This window comes from Anomaloglossus baeobatrachus, chromosome 4 (assembly GCF_048569485.1).
Source record: "Anomaloglossus baeobatrachus isolate aAnoBae1 chromosome 4, aAnoBae1.hap1, whole genome shotgun sequence".
Taxonomy (NCBI): Eukaryota; Metazoa; Chordata; class Amphibia; order Anura; family Aromobatidae; genus Anomaloglossus; species Anomaloglossus baeobatrachus.
In genome coordinates this window covers 459,159,351-459,181,297 of record NC_134356.1, presented here as the reverse complement: position 1 = coordinate 459,181,297, position 21,947 = coordinate 459,159,351, and the positions used below count along the sequence as shown (strand labels likewise).

At 43.6% G+C, this 21,947-nt stretch overlaps 1 protein-coding gene across 1 annotated transcript in view; it reads left to right on the top strand.

Moving 5' to 3' along the window:
* The window catches only part of LOC142303860 (uncharacterized), a 146,146-nt gene that overhangs the window by 15,476 nt on the left and 108,723 nt on the right, over positions 1-21,947 (top strand). The window contains exons 3-4 of the mRNA XM_075345666.1: positions 8,153-8,323; positions 16,774-16,828. Of these exons, the coding sequence (XP_075201781.1) occupies positions 8,153-8,323; positions 16,774-16,828 (226 nt within the window). The remainder of the gene's footprint in view (positions 1-8,152; positions 8,324-16,773; positions 16,829-21,947) is intronic.

Below are 21,947 nucleotides of genomic sequence, written 5' to 3'. Positions count from 1 at the left end.
GTTCAACATTGCGTGCAGCAGTCACCACAGCCTCCAGACACTGTTCCGAGAGGTGTACTGTTTTCTCTGCCTGTAGATCTCACATTTTATGAGGGACCACAGGTTCTCTATGGGGTTCAGATCAGATGAACAAGGGGGCTATGTCATTATTTTTTCATCTTTTAGACCTTTACTGGCCAGCCACGCTGTGGAGTAGTTGGATGCATGTGGCAGAGATCGCTGGAATGTCGCTACATGGTCGCTGTTGAGCTGTCAATCAGGCAGATCTCCACAGCGATCAGCCATCAGCCACCAGCGGCCAGTTTAACGATGGCTCCCTGCACACTCAGAACCAGCGCTCGTTGGTCTCCCACCATCAAACACGCCGATGCGTGCTGCACAGCGGGAGACCAACGAGCAAAAAAGCAAAAAAATTGTCCTGATTGTTTTGTCACAATTAGCGACCTCGTAGCAGGTGCCCGCTCGCTGCTGCTTATCACACACAGCGATATCGCTGGCAAGGTCATCGATACATCACAAAACCTGTGACGTTTCAGCATTCTCGCTAGCGATCTCGCTATGTGTGACAAGGGCTTAAGACTGCTTGAAAATGTTTGGTTAAATAACATTTTTTAGGCTTTAATGATAGAATGAAATGTATATATTTATAAATTTAATACAAAACCTTGATTTAAGCACTAGGTAATTTTCTGATAACACTTTAAGGGGTACTTCTCACATAGCGAGATTGCTGCTGAGACACAGGTTTTGTGACGTACCAGTGACCTCATTATCGATCTCGCTGTGTGTGACACTGAGCAGCGACCTGACCCCTGCTGTGAAATTGCTGATAGTTACACACAGCTCTGGTTCATTTTTTGCTCGTTGCTCTCCCGCTGTGAAGCACACATCGCTGTGTTTGACAGTGAGAGAGCAACGATCTGAATGTGCAGGGAGCCGGCTTCTGTGGATGCTGGTAACCAAGGTACACATCAGGTAACCAAGCAAAGGCTTTGCTTGGTTACCCGATATTTACCTTGGATACCAGCGTCCGCAGCTTCTAGAAGCCGGCTCCCTGCTCCCTGCACACGTAGCCAAGGTACACATCAGGTAACTAAGCAAGCGCTTTGCTTGGTTACCCGATATTTACCTTGGTTACTAGTGTACGCCGCTCTCAGGCTGCCAGTTGAGAGAGCCAGCGCTAAGCGGTGTGCGTGTGCGCTGGTAACCAGTGTAACCAGCATTTTGCTTAGTTACCCTATATTTACCTTGGTTACCAAGTGCAGCATCATTTCCACGAGTCGCTGGTGGCTAGTCACTGGTCGCTGGTGAGATCTGCCTGATTGACAGATCACCAGCGAGCGCGTAGCGACACACCAGCGATCCTGACCAGGTCATATCGTGGTCGGAATTGCTGGTACGTCGTTTAGTAAGACGGTACCCTAACACTTCCTTTACCTAGACTAAATAAACCAACAGATAAGTGAAAATAGAAATAGATTGTGGTAGTGTGCATAGGCTGCCATTGTTCTCGGCGGCACAAATTATTTTTATACAGTATGATGCACTGCCAAGAAAGATGATCTTTGGAGCGGAGTTTTGTTCGTTTATCAAGCAAGCGGTGTAGTCAGTGTATAGTATCATAAATCTGTTTTGCAGAACTTAAGGTTTTTACGAGTCAGCGCTTTGCGTCATCAAGAGAAAATGGAAAACATTTTTACCAGCCCTTGTGAGTATATGTTAAAAGGGTAAAAGGAGGGCAACCTTTTACTGTTGTATTCACTACCTTTTAGAAATGCATGTGTGGTTTCTACAGGAAATAAAACTAGTATTTCATCTAGATGCCACTTTTATGTTTTTTAGAACAGGTGGGGCCTTACACTCGCACAAAACTAATTTCAAACATGGGCTTGGTCAGATTTTGTTTAACACTTTAAGGGCTCGTGCGCACGTTGCGTAATTGCATTCATTTATACTGTACAGTATATTGCTCTGCAGTGTAAATGCATGCATCCTCTGCACAATCTATATAGATTGCGCACGTTGCTTTTTTGAACGCAGCGATTTGGATGCCAAAATTTTGACCCAAATCCGTGCATACAAAAAAGCAGCATGTCAATTATTCCATGCACTTTAGATGATGCTCCCACTCTGTCTTTGGTGGGAGCAGCATCTCGAGCGCATGAATTCGGCATCCATTACACAGTGTTTCTGCAGCAATTTGAAGTGCACCTTCTGCTGTCAAATCGCTGTAGAAATTTCAGCAGGTACGCGCGAACATAGCCTTAGGCTATGTGCGCACGCTGCAATTTTCTTTGTTCACCGCTGCAATTTTGTTCCTTTGCATGTTTTTATCCCATTATAGTGAAAGGGGGACTCACAGCACAGATGAAGCCCAGAGCTACAGACTGCAGTCCCCAACCATGTGCTTATCTTGGCTGTGTATCAAAATAAGAGGAATCGCATGAGGCATTTTTTTTTTAATTATTTAAATAAAATAATTAAGAAAACTGACGTGCAGTCCCCCCAATTTTGATTATGTCGGATCTGGGTATTTTGGGGGGGTAAATAAATGGGTGAACGAGGTTGCTCTTTTGTCTTTTATTGCAAATAAAGGATTCTTTCAGTGTTTGTTTTTATTTCTTTTCACTTACAGATTAGTAATCAGACACCTCCCATTACTAAACTACGGCTTAGTGGCAGCTGTGAGCTGATATTAACGCGTTATTACCTCGATTGTCACCGCACCAGGCAATCAAGAAGAGCCTGGCAAAGTGTTGGGACTGTTGCATATAATGGATGCAGCAATCCTGGGTGGCTGCAATTCTTAGCCTGGAGGGGGGCCAATAAGCACAGCTCTCCCCAGCCTGAGAATACCAGCCCTCAGCTGTTGGGCTAAATCATGGCTGGGTATCAAAATTGGGGGGCACCGCACGCTGTTTTTTAAAAATTATTTATTTACATAGTTTTAAAAATAAGATGCATGAGGTTCTTCTTATTTTCATACACTGCAAAGATAAGCGCATGGCTGGTTTCTGGAGCCTGTAACCGTGGGCTTTACCTGGGCTGGATAGCATAAATATGGGCACTTTTTTTATTTATTTTTATACCACAGACTCGCAGATATGTGATTCAAACCAATTCCTACCATTTTTAAGCACTGGTTTTTTTTTGTTTTTTTTTTAAAAAACCCGGTTAGACCTGCCGATCCCAGGTATCTGCGAGTCCGCCCATCATTAAAACGCTGGTCAAAAGTGCACAAAGAATTAACATGCTGTTTCTTTTTTCTGCATTCAAAACTGCAAGGAAAAAAGAAGCAACGTGTGTGGAGACACGGGGGTCAGTGGGTGTTCTCGATCGCTGGCCCGGCAGCCTTTAGAAAGACAGCATGGCCCAGGGCTCATCCCAACTGAACGCCCGACCTCTTTAACCATGGGCAGAACACTACTCTGACAACACAGGGTGAGGGAATCACAATATTAAGACTTTATTGGATCCCCAAACAATTAACGGCACATAGAACATAACCAGAAGAACCACAAAATGTAATTGGCAACAGTTTCTCACACTTCCGCTGGCTCACCAGGGATTATAATGTCCGTGTCTCAGAGCTTCCAGGGCCACTTACTTCAAACCAGCAGCACCCAGCTTTCAGCAGGCACCCACCGAGAATGGAATAATGCCAGATTTAGGAAGCTGTCTGAGGACCGCAAAGCCTGTAGTCAGGTGACTGGATTGTTCCAAGCTGGATTCCTTCCTTAGGTAGTCTTTGATATCTCAGCCGAATCCTTGCATTCGATGCTGAAGTCCATATACACTGTGTGCAGAATTATTAGGCAAGTTGTATTTTAGAGGATTTTTTTTTATTATTGATTAACAACTATGTTCTCAATCAACCCAAAAGACTCAAATATCAAAGCTTAATATTTTTGGAAGTTGGAGTGGGGTTTTCTTAGATTTGGCTATCTTAGGAGGATATCTGTTTGTGCAGGTAACTATTTCTGTGCAGAATTATTAGGCAGCTTAATAAAAACTAAACATATTCCCATCTCACATGTTTATTTTCACCAGGTAAAATTTAGAAATAAACATTTCTGACATGCAAACACAAAACCCCAAAAAATTAGTGACCAATATAGCCACCTTTCTTTATAATGACACTCAACAACCTACCATCCATAGATTCTGTCAGTTGCTTGATCTGTTTACAATCAACATTGCATGCAGCAGCCACCACAGCCTCCCAGACACTGTTCCGAGAGGTGTACCGTTTTCCCTCCCTGTAGATCTTACATTTTATGAGGGACCACAGGTTCTCTATGGGATTCAGATCAGGTGAACAAGGGGACCATGCCATTATTTTTTCATCTTTTAGACCTTTACTGGCCAGCCATGCTGTGGAGCATTGTCCTGCATGAAAATCATGTTTTTCTTGAACGATACCGACTTCTTCCTGTACCACTGCTTTAAGAAGTTGTCTTCAAGAAACTGGGAGTAGGTCTGGGAGTTGAGCTTCACTCCATCCTCAATCCAAAAAGGTCCCACAAGTTCATCTTTGATGATACCAGCCAATAACAGTACTCCACCTCCACCTTGCTGGCGTCTGAGTCAGAGTGGAGCTCTCTGCCCTTTACTGATCCAGCCTTTGGCCCATCCATCTGGCCCATCAAGAGTCACTCTCATTTCATCAGTCCATAAAACCTTTGAAAAATCAGTCTTAAGATATTTCTTGGCGAGTCTTGACGTTTTATCTTATGTTTCTTGTTCAAAGATGGTCGTTTTTCAGCCTTCCTTACCTTGGCCATGTAACTGAGTATGGCACACCTTGTGCTTTTTGATACTCCAGTAACGTTGCAGCTCTGAAATATGGCTAAACTGGTGGCTTCATGCTTGATTTTCCTCAATTCAGGGGCAGTTATTTTGCGCCTTTTTTGCCCAACACGCTTCTTGCGACCCTGTTGGCTATTTGCCATCAAACGCTTGATTTGAAGCGTGATCACCGAACAAAGTTTGGCAATTTCAAGATTGCTGCATCCCTCTGCAAGACATGTCACAATTTTGGACTTTTCAGAGCCCGTCAAATCTCTCTTCTGACCCATTTTGCCAAAAGAAAGTAAGTTGCCTAATAATTAAGCACACCTTATATATGGTTTTGATGTCATTACACCACACCCCTCCTCATTACAGAGATGCACATCACATGATTTACTTAATTGGTAGTTGGCTCTCAAGCCTATACAGCTTGGAGTAAGACAACATGTCTAAAAATTATCATGTGATGAAAATACTCATTTGCCTAATAATTCTGCACACAGTGTAGTATTATAATGCAGGTTCGGTTATGGCTTGCCAATCGGATCCGCAGGTCTTAGATTGGTAGCATGAAGCAAGAGTCTAACCGGACAATGGACCATTGGGGTCTTCACGATTGGTGGATAAGACTGGGCTCTTATTGGCTAGATTTCAAGCCATATACTAAATATCCAGAGACAAGGAAGAGACAGCTAAGTTACATTACATCTAGCAATTCACTTAGTAATAAAATGGGAGGTTCGCATAATTGATTTGTCTGGGTGTCTAGGTGTCTATAGTATTTCAGAGGAGGTTGCTCAGATAGTGAAAAGCACCTTTAGGGTATGTACGCACTTTGTGTTTTTTCATGCGTTTCCGCAGTGTTTTGAACTGCAGCGTTTTAAAGCAAAAATGCATGCGTTTTGACTTTCAAGCAAAGTCTATGGGAAATAGGGATTTCTTGTGTGCACATTGCTTTTTAAAATGCAGCGGTTTAGGTGCAGAAAATTTGTCAAAAACTCTGCGCTTAAAGAAGCAACCTGCCAATTGTTTTTGCCATTTTGGTAGCGTTTTGCTAACATTGGAGTCAATGAGATCTTTCATAATGCACACACAATCTGAAAACTAACGTTTTACATGCTTTTTTGGTGCGGAATGCATGTTTTTTTGTTCAAATAAACTCATGCTTTTTTGTCATTAAATTAAACTAATGAGGTGTCCCTTTACACACACATGTAGTCCGACAATTAAATTAATGAAAAACAATATGTAAAAGTAATTTTAGACATAAATATAAGATCACAGTTATTTTAATTAAACTAGCTATTTTTTGCATGAATTTAATCATGATATTTTTTTCTTTTTTTAACATTTTTTTAATAGTGTTTGAATGTTAAATCTTTATTTAGTCGTGTTTTTTTGCATTGAAAATGCATCTGACTTTAAGCAAAAAAAAAAAAGCATGTAAAACGCGGTTAAAACGCGGTAAAAACGCATGCGTATTTTCAGCGTTTCTGTGACCCAAACAAAATTTGACAAAGACAATTTCTGCCAGAGGATGCGTTTACAACTGCAAGTACCTCGATGCAAAGTGCGCACATAGCCTTAAGGTTGTACACTGAAAACTTACCACAACTCGGGAGTTGACGAAATGTTGGACAGGTTGTATTTGTGCCATTTGTGTTGTGGATTTAGAATGTATTTTGTGCTATTTTTTAAATTGCATTAATGTCACTAATAGTTTCATAGATTTTATGGCTGAATGTAATAATAAATAAGTTGAGTTAAACCTATAATAAGGGTTTAAACATTAAGAAAGTTTTTGTTTAGTCAATATGAAGACTGCTGAACTATAAAAAAAAAAACCCTGTTAAGCTGCAGTGGTGCACAAGGTAGTCAAAGTCACCTATGTGTGAGGCTTTCCAATTGCTCAAGGCATTCTCAACAAACAAAAGCTTAAAAAGCATAAAAAAAAAAACCCGTGTGCAGCTCCAGTCTAAAAATAAGCCACAGAAGGCTCTGTTCATACGTTGCTTTTCTGCTGCTTATTTTCTGCTGCTTATTTTCTGCTGCTCATTTTCTGCAGGCAAAGCCTGCTCTCTTAGGGCTGCTTCTCACTTGCGAGTTTCTCGCAGTAGAGCAATGCGAGAAAAACTCGCATTGAAATCGGACACATGTTAGTCAATGATTCAGCTCTCATCTGAGATTTTTTTCTCAGTCCAAATCGGACCGAGAAAAAAATCGCAGCATGCTGCTTTTTTGCGAGTTTCTCGCACCATTTGTCCCAATGATTTCCTATGGAAGGGGATTAAAAGTAGGATCACACACACGCACCAGCGTTCACATTTGCGAGTGTGGCAGTAACTTTGCTCATTAAATATTCAACAGATTAATGTGACATCACATCCCCATAGGTTAATTAAATGACACATGTGTAATAGCTTTTATCTAATTAAGATGTTGCATGAAACTAGCATCGCAAACGCAACACACTGGAGCAAAAAGCATCGCACTTGCGCTGCACTCGCACCTAACGTGAACTAAAATCAGCCGAGTATTTTTCAGCCCAGTCGGACCGATTTTACTCGCATAGATGTGTTTCCACCCTTATTTGAAGAAACTGCTTACAAAAAACAGGTTCATTTGCATTATAGGTGCCGATTGTATGTGTCATTTGTCTCTAAAGTTAGTTTTATTCACTAAAAACTTAGCAAAAATGCATGGTTACATTTTGCACTCCCATTGCTTGCTCTGGGGAAAAACGCTGCAAAAAATTGAGTTGCTGCAGTTTAAAAAAAAAAAAAAAAGCAGCAGTTTTCCAATTCAGTGTAGAAAAAAAGCAATTGTGTGCATCACATTTCTGAAATTTCAGAGCTTTTGCAGCTACTGTAAAAAGCAGCTTTGAGTTTGCATTAAAAAAAACAGCAAAAAAAAACAAAAAAACAAGCAACAAAACACTGCAAAAATGCAACCTGTGAACACAGCCTAAGGCCATGTGCGCACACTATAGATTTTTCTCTTCAGCAAAAAACGCACCTTATGACAGAAAACGCACCTCTGGCTGGAAAAACGCATCAAAAACGCATGTGTTTTTGCCATGTTTTTGGTGCATTTTTGCCACGTTTCGTTGCGTTTTTGCCCACACATTTTTTCCCATGCGTTTTTCACCATATTCAATGGAAAAAACACAGAAAAGAAGGGACATGCTGCTTCTTTTTTCTTTAACAAACTGCAGGCAAAAGAAAAGCAATGTGCGCACAGCCTTTAGGATTTCTCATAGACTTTGCTGGAGAAGGACTGCATGCGGTTTAGGGCCACAAACTGCACCAAAAACTGCACCAAAAAACGCACCAAAAACTAACTCTTCCCCATTTGCTTTCAGGAACAGATAGAAAGACAAACGCAACATCTTGTAGCAGAGAGATCACTTATACAACACAAGGCATCACTATTACAAGCACAAATAGAAAACAGGAATAAAGAAATGAAGAGACTGGAGAATACACATGCATTCCAATCAGAGCAGCAGAATTCAATCTGTGAAAAAGATAGGGTAAGTGAGTGTGTCTATTTACTGTACATACCCCATTTCAGTGTATAAAAGAATGTCCGATTTTCAACGAGAAACAAGGATTTTTCAAAGTATTGTCATCTGAATTCTATCTGTATGTCATTGGTATTTATATGTCAGCAAGACCAAAAACAGTTTGCTATGTTAATAATGCCAATGTATCCATAAAAATTGCATGCTATATGCACCGATAGATTTAAAGGGGTTGTCCACTACTTGGACAACCCCCTCTGATTCTACGTTTCCTCCAGGTAAACAAATAGTGCCTATTCTCACGTCCATGGCCACTGTGGTTCCAGCGGTGCTCACGTGACAGTGTGATACCACGCAAGCCCAACTTTCAATCAGTGTCGGCTTCTGTCTGTCTGCCTGCCTTCAGACAAATGAGTTAATCAACAGGAAGTGAGCGGCAGCCAAAGCACTCACTTCCTGTTGATTAATGCATTTGTTTGAAGGTGAGGAGGATGCAGAAGCTGGTACTGATTGGACGTTGGGCTTGCATAGCGTCACAACATCACGTAAGCCCTGGCACCGCAAGCTCCAACACCAATGGCCATGAATGTGAGTATAGGCTTTATTATTTTACCTAAAGGAAACATGTAGAATCAGAAGGGGTTGTCCTAGTAATGGAAAACACTTCCAAATACATCTCATGCAAAATATGTATGGGACTAGTGCTGGGGCTCAGTATGATTTATTGCAGGGGACTGAGCTTTCCTCCAGATTGCATGAGGCTGGAGCTAATGAACTCGTGCTGACAGTGCAACCTGATCTGCAGCAAAGTTCAGACTCCTGCAATAACTCACACAGAGACCAAGCAGAGCGGCCGTGGAACTGACAATACAGAATCCTGTCTGAAATTATAAGGAGGTGAGCGGCATACTGCTACCTCCTCACTGCAGCCCTCTTACCCCGGCACCATGATTGATGACCTCATACTTACCATCATCCACTGAGCTCACCTGTCTGGTCTTCCTACAAGCTCTACTCCGGCAGGATGAAGCAGTTGCTGGTCTGCTGCCTCTGCCATCACTTCTGGTGAGAATCAGGCAGAAAGAGCCCTGTGCGCACTGCAGCAACTCTTGTCAGGGCTCTAAGCAAGAGGTTTAACCCCTTCACGACCAGACGATTTTTCGCTTTCCTTTTTGTTTTTTCACCATTCTTTTTCTGAGAGACGTAACTTTTTTTATTTTTTAGTCAATATGGTCATGTGAGGGCTCATTTTTTTGCAGAACGAGCTGTACTTTTAAATGAAACCATAAGTTTTACCATATAGTGTACTGGAAAACGGCAAACAAAATCCAAATGCAGAAAAATTGCAAACAAAGTGCGATAGCACTATTGTTTTTGAGATATTTTATTTACTCTGTTCACTATATGGTAAAACTGATGTGTGGGTGTGATGCCTTAGGTCAGTGCGAGTTCGTACACACCAAACATGTATAGGTTTACTTTTATATAAGGGGCTAAAAAAAAAAAAAAATCGGAAGTTTGTCCGAAAAAAGTGGCGCACGTTTTACGCCATATTCCGTGACTCATAGTGTTCTCATTTTTCAGGATCTATGACTCACTGACGGCTTATTTTTTGCGTCTTGAGCTGACGTTTTTAATGGTACCATTTTTGGCAGATGCTACGTTTTGATCGCCTGCTATTGCATTTTGCCCTATCTGCTGATCACAGCTACACAGCTGTAAACAGCAGATACGCTCACTTTCTGATTTACTCGGCTCCGGGCGTTTTTTCCTAAATGTTGGGATCTGTCTAAGGCAGTCAGCTCAAAAAGGCTTCCTTGGACAAACTTAGCACAAGCCACTCAATTCTGCAGGTTCCAAAGGAACCCTGAAATCTACCATTGCACCCCTGCACAGGCACGGGGTTGTATCTACAAAGTAGCTGGTGGACGGAGGAACAAGATTAAGGCTTGAGTGGGTCAGCCAGCTCTAGCTAATATAAACTCTAACGAATGCTACTTTCCTAAGGGTGGAAACACATCTATGTGAGTAAAATCGGTCCGACTGGGCTGAAAAAAACTCGGCTGATTTTAGTTCACGTTAGGTGCGAGTGCAACGCAAGTGCGATGCTTTTTCTGAATAAATTAATGATTTTACTAGCGTGTGTAATGCGTGTGTAATGCGTATTTTTTACTATGTCATCTGCCATTCAGCGCTGCTACATGGCCGCTGACAGCAGACACAGACAGCCATGTAGCAGAGCTGAATGGCAGATGACAGCAGACACAGACAGAGCCGCACAATCAGAATGAACTCGGGTGAACTTCACCCGACTTCATTGTCATGCTGCGGCTCTGTCTGTGCCGCGTCCTGATTAGCGGTCACCAGTGAAGGGCTCACCGGTGACCACTAATCCCGCGAGTGACTGAAGTTAGCTGCCCTCTCTCATACTCACCGATGCCCGGCGCCGCGCTGCGCTGCACGGCGTTCACACTGCTCCGGCGGCTTTTACTATTTTGAAAAAGCCGGCCGCTCATTAAACAATCTCGTATTCCCTGCTTTCCCCGCCCACCGGCGCCTATGATTGGTTGCAGTGAGACACACCCCCACGCTGAGTGACAGGTGTCTCACTGCAACCAATCACAGCAGCCGGTGGGCGGGTCTATACTGTGCAGTGAAATAAATAATTAAAAAACATGGCGTGCGGTCCCCCCAATTTTAATACCAGCCAGATAAAGCCATACGGCTGAAGGCTGGTATTCTCAGGATGGGGGCTCCACGTTATGGGGAGCCCCCCAGCCTAACAATATCAGCCAGCAGCCGCCCAGAATTGCCGCATACATTATATGCGACAGTTCTGGGACTGTACCCGGCTCTTCCCGATTTGCCCTGGTGCGTTGGCAAATCGGGGTAATAAGGAGTTAATGGCAGCCCATAGCTGCCACTAAATCCTAGATTAATCATGTCAGGCATCTATGAGATACCCTCCATGATTAATCTGTAAGTTACAGTAAATAAACACACAAACACATGAAAAAATCATTTATTAGAAATAAAAAACACAAACAAATTCCCTCATTACCAATTTATTAACCCCGACAAAGCCCTCCATGTCCGGCGTAATCCACGGACCTTCAGCGTCGCTTCCAGCATGAAGGTGACAGGAGCTGCAGAAGACACCGCCGCTCCGGTCACCTCCAAGCAGCAACTGAGGTGAGTAGCGCGATCAGCTGAGCTGTCACTGAGGTTACCCGCTGTCACTGGATCCAGCGGTGGCCGCGATTAACCTCAGTGACACCTCAGCAGATCGCGCTACTCACCTCAGTTGCTGCTTGGAGGTGACCGGAGCGGCGGTGTCTGCTGCAGCTCCTGTCACCTTCATGCTGGAAGCGACGCTGGAGGTCCGTGGATTACGCCGGACATGGAGGGCTTTTTGGGGCTTATTAAATTGGTAATGAGGGAATTTGTTTGTGTTTTTTATTTCTAAGAAATGATTTTTTCATGTGTGTGTGCGTTTATTTACTGTAACTTACAGATTAATCATGGAGGGTGTCTCATAGACGCCTGACATGATTAATCTAGGATTTAGTGGCAGCTATGGGCTGCCATTAACTCCTTATTACCCCGATTTGCTAACGCACCAGGGCAAATCGGGAAGAGCCGGGTACAGTCCCAGAACTGTCGCATATAATGTATGCGGCAATTCTGGGCGGCTGCTGGCTGATATTGTTAGGCTGGGGGGCTCCCGATAACGTGGAGCTCCCCATCCTGAGAATACCAGCCTTCAGCCGTATGGCTTTATCTGGCTGGTATTAAAATTGGGGGGGACCGCACGCCATTTTTTTAAATTATTTATTTATTTCACTGCACAGTATAGACACACCCACCGGCTGCTGTGATTGGGTGCAGTGAGACACCTGTCACTCAGCATGGGGGCGTGTCTCACTGCAACCAATCATAGGCGCCTGTGGGCGGGGAAAGCAGGGAATAAGAGATTGTTTAATGAGCGGCCGGCTTTTTCAAAATAGTAAAAGCCGCTGCAGCAGTGTGAATGCCGTGCAGCGCCGCGCCGGAGATCGGGGAACGGTGAGTATGAGAGAGGAGGGGAAAATGACCGACAGACTGTGAGAGAGGGACAGAGATAGTGACGGACCGACAGAGAGAGAGAATAGAGACTGAGAGGGAGAGACCGACTGACAGAGAATATTGATTGACAGACATTGTGAGACATCGCTCGTTTCCAGTGTTTTAGGAAACCTGCGAGAAATGTATTGAGAAAATCGGATGTCACTAGGATGGTGTGAGTGCCGTTCCGTGCCATCCGATTTTTTACACGCTCCCATAGACTTGCATTGGAGAGACTCGCAGTAGAAACTCGCAAAAAAGCAGCATGCTGCGATTTTTTTCTCAGTCCGATTTGGATGATAGATGAGAGCTGAATCATTCACTAACATGTGTCCGATTCCAATGCGAGTTTTTCTCGCATTGCTCTACTGCGAGAAACTCGCAAGTGAGAAGCAGCCCTAAGTGTCGAATATTTGAGGCCATAGGCTCAAAAAGGCTTCCTTGCACACAGTTGGAGCAAAAAAAAAATCAATTTCTGCTGGTTTCAAAGGAACTCTGGCATGCACCCTTGAACTGCAACAAAGGGACAGTTTTGTAGTTTTAATCACAAGTCCATCAAGTTCAACCTAAAAGCTAATGTGTCGATCCAAATAATGGGAAAAAAAATAATTTCCAATGCCACACGTGGCAATCAGACTAGTTCCCCAGATCAACGTCCCATAAGAAAATCTAGTACCAATAGCCTGCAATATTATAGGCACACAGGCCGTCCATCATGTTTTTTTAGAGAATTAAGAATTATAAGCTCATGTGACACAGTAAAAAATTTCTATATAATTTTATTTAAACAAAGGGAATTAGGATCTTGATGCTTGAGTGGTTGAATTACCCTAACAGAAATAAACTAAATAAAGCGACTTACCACAGGCCCAGGGTCATATCTACAGAGTAGCTGCTGGCCAGAGGAGCGAGCTTGAGACTAGTGATTGATTCAATCCTAAATTAAGTGTAGCAAAAGAAAAGGCAACAATACTTATCTGCCCAGGTCACAGAAACTGATGTACTAACAGAATGCAGCCGCCCTCCTTGATAAAGATGAAGGCAAGACAGGTGCAAAATACTGATTAGACAACCTGTCAGAGTTCCCGGGATTTCCAGTTTTCTTCTGAAGGATCTTGCCCTTTGTTAACATGGAGTTTTCTGTTCTGTTGCCCTACTTTCTGTTCATCTGTTTAAAAGCCCGCCCCTAAGCTTAGTCTAGTTGCCTGAGTATACTGCTTCCTGTGTACTTCTGTCCTGCTGCTCTTGGTTCCTGATTGCTATTTGGATCCTGTTGAAACACCCGACACCGGCTCTGGACTTCACCTGGTCTCATCAAGCTGTGCCCGGACTCCGTCTGCCGTCTCTGGTCGGCACTTCTGCACGGTTCCTTCCGTTTCATATCCACCCTAGGACTCGCACCACGTACGAACATTTTTGGACTATACCTGTTGCCCTTTCGTGTCCCGGCTGCTGCGCATTTAGGCCTTCTGGGGTGATCGCCAGACAGTCCCTGTATAGGGGTTCGCTCCTGGTGGTCTCCCTGGGGAAGTCCGGTGCGCGGCCCCAGGAATTCCCCTTTGCTCCGAACCCGGCAGGTATTTACTGTGTTTATGTTCTATTGTGTTTATGTTCTGTTCTGTGTACATATTGTTGGTTGCATATTATAAACGTCTTTGCACCAAGAACCCGTCTCTGGTTGTCATTACCCTAACGCAATCGAAATCCTCAGTTCATACAATAGTATTACACAACCACTCACAACCTACCAATTCATAGAGGGGGTGATTGCTCAGTATTAAAATTGCTCACCTCCTGGTATGTTCACCGCGGCTGTCAGCTGTCGCTCTGTTTGAGGCAAATGGTGGCTTATTGTTTAAACGCATAGTACTCTTAGTGTATGTAAACTTTGCAGAAAACAATAAAAATGCCTTAAAGGGGTGGTTCACCCATATTTTTTATTGTCTAGATCAATATTATATTGAGAAACAATGTTTCTCTCAAATACCTTATGTTGTCAATAGTGCCTGTGAGAGGCGCTATTGCAGACCGCTGCTCCCCGTCCAGTGACGTACCCGTCCAATGCTGCCACGTCACATCCGTGCGGCCGGCTGCGTTCTGAGCCCATCTTCTCCCTGCTCCTCCTCTCTCACAGCACGTCTCTTGCTTGCAGCGTTCTGGGAGGAGGGAGGAGGGAGGGGGGGAGCAGGAGATGTGCCGTGCTAGGAGGGAGGAGGGAGGGGGGAGCAGGAGACGCGTCGTGCTGTGCTAGGAGGGAGGAGGGAGGAGGGAGCAGACGGGCTGTGACAGCAGTGAAGCACCGCTCACAGCTCAGAGTCTGGAAGACTGTAGCCGGCCGCACGGATGTGACGTGCCAGCATTGGACGGGTACGTCACTGGACGGGGAACAGCGGTCTGCAATAGCGCCTCTCACAAGCACTATTTACAACACAAGGTATTTGAGAGAAACATTGTTTCTCAATATAATATCGATCTAGACAATAAAAAAATATGGGTGAACCACCCCTTTAAAACATTTTTCTCTCTCTCTTTCATTATTTGGCAAATATAAATAATTTTGGTTTCTAATTAACCTAAAACGGAAAAGGTTTATTCTGATGTCATGTCAGATAGTGAGGAAAACATGCAGATGTGTCTTTTTAGATAGTGTATGCAAACTTCTAGTTTCAACTATATATGCAATCACCACTTGGGAAGCATATTAGGCTACTGTATAGTATTATATATTGAACTCAATGGTTACCCAATATAAGCTTCTAAACTCCAGATTACCAGTATATTAACTATTTCTATGCAGAGGATATGACGTTTTGTACAAGAAACAAATCTATAATTATATATCATGAAATTATTAAGCATAGAATTTTGGACTTAAAAATAACTTGATAACATTTTCAGTCACTTTAAAGGTTGCACACACCTTTGCATATCATTTTTTTTTTAAATTGTTTATTTTCTTCCTAAAGAGTTAAACAACTTCCTAAATTGTGTTCATTAAAAATATCTACCATTTTACTGCTGCAGAGTGTCACTATATCTAGTGATCTGCAAAAAAATATAGAAGTTGGAGTTGTCCGAGTACCTAACTATTTATACTCATAACGAGTACTGTGTGTGCAGTGCAAGTCAATGGGGAAAACTCGCAATGTAACGAGTAACCCAATTTCCACACTATTCGCTACTCGCACGAATAGTACGGCATTTGGGTTACTCGTTACTTTACGAGTTTTCCCCCATTGACTTACATTGCACACGCTGTTCGGCATGAATATGCAAGTATTAGACAGTAATCGTTATGAGTATAGCAACTACAAATAGTTACTCGCTCAACTCTAATAGAAATCCATCAGAGCTTCTACTGATATTTTGGATGGCTCTTTTCCCTTCTGTTAGTGTTAGTGGCAGCAGGAGTGAATGTTCACAGGTCTGTAGTGGAGAAAAGGGGTTAAGCATCTAAAGTTTTATGGAGACTAGAAACAAACATTCAATTGACAAGGATGAAAGTTCATAGAGAAGAAAATAAATCAGTCTTGAAGTTCTGCTGATTTCTGAAAGCAAGTGAAGAAAGCAGCATTCTTTATATACAGACACCTCAAATCCAACTTGTATTACTAAGAGAGGCACTGCTGCAAGAGAAAAATCTGAACTTTGAATCAGGCTGCAAATGGCATATCAAGGTGTCTGAAAAGCATTTTTAAAGGGAGCCAATCATCAGGATTTTCGTGTGTGTATATATATATATATATATATATATATATATATATATATGTGTGTGTATATATATGTATATGTGTATATGTATGTATATATATATATATATATATATATATATATATATATATATATAAATATACCTAAAGCCAGTGCTGTACTGGCACGATCAGGCTGATTCTATACATACCTGTAGGGGTCAAATCCAAGAAAGTAAAGTTTATAAAATCATCAGCTTCTTGAGTGACAGCAGCTAAGGATCAGATAATAGCTGGGGGGTATTCAGAGTTAGCCCCTCCCCCTGTTAGAATTAGCATAAGTTTTATACAATCGATTTAATGTTTGACTTGCAAAAACATCACAGACAAAGAAACAGCCCTTCCCAAAACAAGGTCAGATTACCCATGCACTAGGAGGATGCCGCAGACCCCCATGATAAAATATTGTGCACTATTTGATAGATTATTATGGGACTTTTATAGTCAGTTACAGTCATAAACTGTTCATTAGAAGAGCCCCTATAATATCCCAAAATACTAACTGTAATTTATCTGTCTACTAATTACAAAAAAGGCAGATACTGAAAAATTCCCTGTAGGTATGTTTATTTCTTACTTGTAAACTGTGCAATTATTGTCTTTCAGAATGATCTACTGGACACCATTTCATCAAAGGAAGATACAATAGCATATGTACAAGGTAAGATTTATGTGCGACTTATTTTCCCCTCACCCATGACAGCACCATGTGATCATATGGGTGCTGTCATGGGTTCTGGAAAAACCAGCTACCGGTAAGTAACCTAGGTGTTTCCATTATGGATTCAAAGAAATGTTACATTGAACATCTATAGATAAATGAAAAAGGTTGATGCAAGTACGGTATATTGGAGTGCTGCCTCAATTTTTAGCAGATTGTCTATGGCAGTGTTTGGATAGTTGCTTTAGGGGCCTTGCACCTGCTTCTTTGCTTTTAAGGCCTATAGGGTGCTTTACACGTAGCGACATTGCTAGCGATCTCGTTAGCGATGTGACACTCCAGATCGCAGATGCGATCTGCCGAGATTGCACATGTGACCGGCGCTATAAAAATGACCTATGTGCGATCTCTGCAGATCGCATCTGCGATCTGATGTATCACATCGCTAACGAGATCACTAGCGATGTCGCAGTGTGTAAAGCACCCTTTAAGCCACACGGCGAGAAAAACGATGCGAGTGGAGTGCGATTAAAAAATTGCATTCCACTCGGACCAATTTTAGCCTGTGTGTCAGCGCACATGAGCGATTATTTTCTCAGCCCTAATTGGACCAAGAAAACAATTGCAGCATGCTGCGATTGTAATGCGATCATTGTTTCTCTCACACCTATTCAAGTCAATGGGGCGAGAGAAAAATCGCACTGCTGTGCCGCCCCGAGCCAGCAGACGACGCTGCTCGAGTCCGGACCTTCAGGGGTGCTGGCTTGAGGGTCTCCGGACCCGGGGGCCTCGCGGACATGCCGAGTGAAAAGGGGGATGGACTTCTATGTACGTTGTAAGTTCGTAATGCCACCCACGGTGTATGGTGAAGTGGGACACCACCGCTGCGGTTGCGGGACACCCGGGGGAGATGTTGTGCAGCAAGCTGTTAACCCCTCTGTGGGCAGGGATGGTGGCCCCGGGACCCGATGGCTCAGATGCAGGGGAGTGACTACCTCCTGGGGTGTTGGTGTACTCACTGTTGGTAAATAACACACGAGTCTCTGGTAAACCAAGGTGGTGGTGGCCGGTGCCACGGCCGGCTGTACTCGGGGTCCCCCACCCGGCTGGTTGTCTCTATCCTTCTCCTGCACTGTTTTCTGAGTGAATGACTTCCCCATATACAACGTAGGAGTCTGCTCCCGGCTGGATGTGGCCTAAGGAGCCGTGCCCGCAGACGCTGGCCCGTGGGATCTATGGGCCTTGGCAGTGACCGCTTATCCCCAATCGGTGGGCTGTTGTCTTCTATGAGGGACTTTGGGTGGGACAGAACCTCTAGTCCTGGCCTCAAACCGTTAATTAACCAGCTCCAGTCGATTCTGGTTTCTGGCTTCAGGGTCTGAGTAACCCTTTTGTGCTACGGTTTCCGGGTCGGTTCCCCATGTACTGGCAGGTTACAACCCTGGCCCAGCACGCCTCGGTTCCACCGAGTCATCTTCCCGTCTGCTGCTGACGGAGACCACCATCTGCCTCCTAGCCAGTGGCACCAGGGCTCTAACCCTGGCACCTTCAAATTGAACTCTCTCCTGCTGCTGGGACTACACCTAGCCCCAGCTCCTGTCAACTTGAACTTCAACACTTTACTGTCTACTTTCCCACCCTGGGCTGTCTAAACCCTTGGGTGGGTGTGCACCAACCGCCTGGCCATGCCCACTGGTGTGACTATCTGTCCCTAAGGGGGTAACTAGGGTTTAATGGTTGGCTGAATGTCTCCTAGGTGTGGGAAGGTGTTATGCAGGGGCCTAATAGTGACTACCTGGATTCTCCAGGGCATCACACTGCACTCGCAGTACACCGGTGTACCGCAAGTGCAGGGCAAGAATTGCAATAGCCGGCTATGGAGGAGAGAGGGAGATAAATCCCTCCCCTCCTCCTTGCCGGCCAACCCCTATGCAGCGCCGGCCCGCCCCTCCTCAGTGCTGGCCTGCCCCCCCCGCAGCTGAGGTCCGCTCGCACGAACGGACCTCAGTCGCAATGACACTTGTATGACACTCTGCTCCTGCTATACTGCCAGCGTGAGCCGAGTGTCATGCGAGGGGATCGCAGTAATCCCCGTGTTGCCCCAGCCTAATAGTGGTGCTATTCTGATACACTGTATATATTTCTTATATATATAAATATATATGCGCAGTATATCACAAAAATGAATATCGCCCTCACATTTCTGTAAATATTTTATTATTAGTGTGAGCAAATATACTCGGCACTATTCGTTACTCACACTAATGTTAAGGTATTTGCAATATCCGTTACTCATCAAGTATTTTGCTCCTCGCTTCTTCTGTTTTGAGTTCCTCCTCACACGTTTGCCACCTAATTTTCATTCACTAAACATGCGGGTATTGCCTGCGAATCACAGTTATGCCATAGCTATCTCTGTTACTGGCATTGCTATGATTGGGAGGCGCAGTAAAAAAAAATGACGTGCGGTCATTAAAGCAGGAGAAAAATGCATACTGAGGTTTCCCACAGCTTTCACACTGCTTCTGGGTTAGATCATTAAAGTTCATGAATATGCACTGCTTTTCCCACCCACCCTCTGTAACAGTGTATGTGGTTGGTTGCAGTCTTGCTTCCCCAATCCACCCTCTATGCCAGCGTCTGTCGGGGGTCACGGAATTCGTGACGCACATCAGGCCTCGTTAGTGACGTCATTGCGTGTGACAGCTATGAACGACCGTTAACGATCAAAATTACTCACCATATCGTTGATCGTTGACACGCCGTTCTAATCCCAAATATCGTTGATGGTGCTGGATGCAGGTTGTTCGTCGTTCCTGAGGCAGCACACATCGCTACGTGTGACACCCCAGGAACGACGAACAACACCTTACCTGCGTCCTCCGGCAACGAGGTGGGCGTCACTTTCTTTCGGCTGCTCTCCGCCCCTCCGCTTCTATTGGACAGCTGCCATGTGACGTCGCTGTGAAGCCGTACGAACTGCCCCCTTAGAAAGGAGGAAGGTTCACCGGCCACAGCGACGTCGCTAGGCAGGTAAGTCCGTGTGATGTGGCCTAGCGATATTGTGCGCCACGGGTAGCGATTTTGCCCGTGATGCACAAACGACGGGGGCGGGTGCTTTCACGAGCGACTTCGCTAGCGATGTCGCTGTGTGTAAAGCAGCCTTAAGGCTTGGCTTTCATTTATCCTGTGATCTACACTGAGAGCTTACATGTACATCTCTGAAAAAGGTGATTCAGATAAAATACCCAACAGAAAATTCACTGTAATTAGGCAGAAAGACTCACTTTAAACTTCTATCTGGTCTGTGGTCCGGCAGTATCTATCTTTTTACTTGTCATTTTAGGTGTGTACAAAAGTGCGCTCAACAAGTTTTGTCCACCTTTGAAAAGGACACTGCTAGACATAGAAATAAGCCACACAGTCTGGAATAACTCTGCTGCTCCAGTATAGTGAAAAGATCCTTTGAGGGTTTCACCTGAATTACGTATTTCGGAGATGTAGATGGAAACTCTAACATACCGTATGTTCTCAGCATAGAGCACAGGATAAATATTAACTGATCCGAAATGTTGTGTACCCAAATTGCCACAAAATAGCATTCAACTTAACCCACAAAAAAATAAGTCCCCACTAATGTCCTTCATCCTTTAATAGAAATATAGGGGAGTTCCACATTACTGTCAGCACAAAGGCTCTGGAAAAGCGCTATGGCTCCCCCCAAAAAGGAAACCCACAATTTCTGCACTGTCAAATCCAAACGCACCCCTCCCTTCTGAGCACCACAATTTGTCTAAACCACAAATAAAATCCACATGCTTGGCATTGTTGTATTGAGGAGAGCTCACTTAATTTACAGGGTGTGTGTCTACAAAAGCAAGAGCTGGGCAATACAATGTACTGGGCAGTACAAAGACTAATTTGCAATTTTTAATTCTGCAACATTCACTTAATGTACTCCATGGGTGTTTTCCAGAGACAAAATTATCCCTACAACTATAAATTCCCAGAGGGGTGTAATTTCAAAAATGTGGTCACTTGTGGGGGTTTATGCTTTGCTGGCAGGGGCTTTGCAAATGGAGAAGACAAGCTATTTTAGTAAAATCTGTGTCCTAAGGCTATGTCCGCACTTTGCGTTTTTACCTGCGTTTCAGCTGCGTTTTCAACTGCAGCGTTTTCATGCCAAAATGTCTGCGTTCTGCTTTTCAAGCAAAGTCAATGGGACATTGAGCTTTCCTGTGCGCACTCTGCTTTTCTAAATGCTGCATTTAATTTGCATAATTTTGGGCAAAAACTCAGCGTTCAAAGAAGCAGCATGCCAATTGTTTTTGCCATTTTGGCTGCGTTTTGATAACATTGAAGTCAATGAGAAATGTCAAAACTCATCAAATCTCAAAATTCAAGCGTTTTACAGTAGATGCTTTTTGGATGCTGAAAACAAGCGTTTTTGACTTTGAAAACGCATGTTCTTTGAACTTAATATTAATGGAATGATATGTCCCTTTACACACACACACATAGTCCGACAATTAAAAGATTGAAATTCCATATTTTTTTTGTTAATTTTTACATAATTAATTACAAAGTTATTATATTAAAATTAGCTAATTTTCGTCTAATTTAAATCATGATATTTGTTATCATTTTTTTCATAGTGTTTGTATATTTAAACTTTATTTACCAGTGTCTTTTTAATCAAAACGCATCTGACTAAAAGCCACCAAAAAGCAGGTAAAAAGATGTCAAAACGCGGTCAAAACGCGGTAAAAACTCATGCGTATTTACTGCATTTTTGCGATCCAACCAAACATTGGCAAAGACAATTTCTGCCAAACTATGCGTTTTGAACTGCAACTACGACGACGCAAAGTGCGGACATAGCCTAAAAGTCAAATGTTGCTCCTTCCCTCCCAAGCTCTGCCGTGTGGCCAAACAGTATGGTGTTCTCAGGAGAAATTCCACTGTCATCAGGGGATCTGCAAACATGACATGGCGTCCTCTATCGATTTTAGCCAATTTGGAGTTCCAAAAGTCAAATGGAGCTGCTTCCCTTCTGATTCACGTCATGCGCCCAAACAATAGTTTTCAACCACCTGTGAGGTATTGGCGTCCTGAGGAG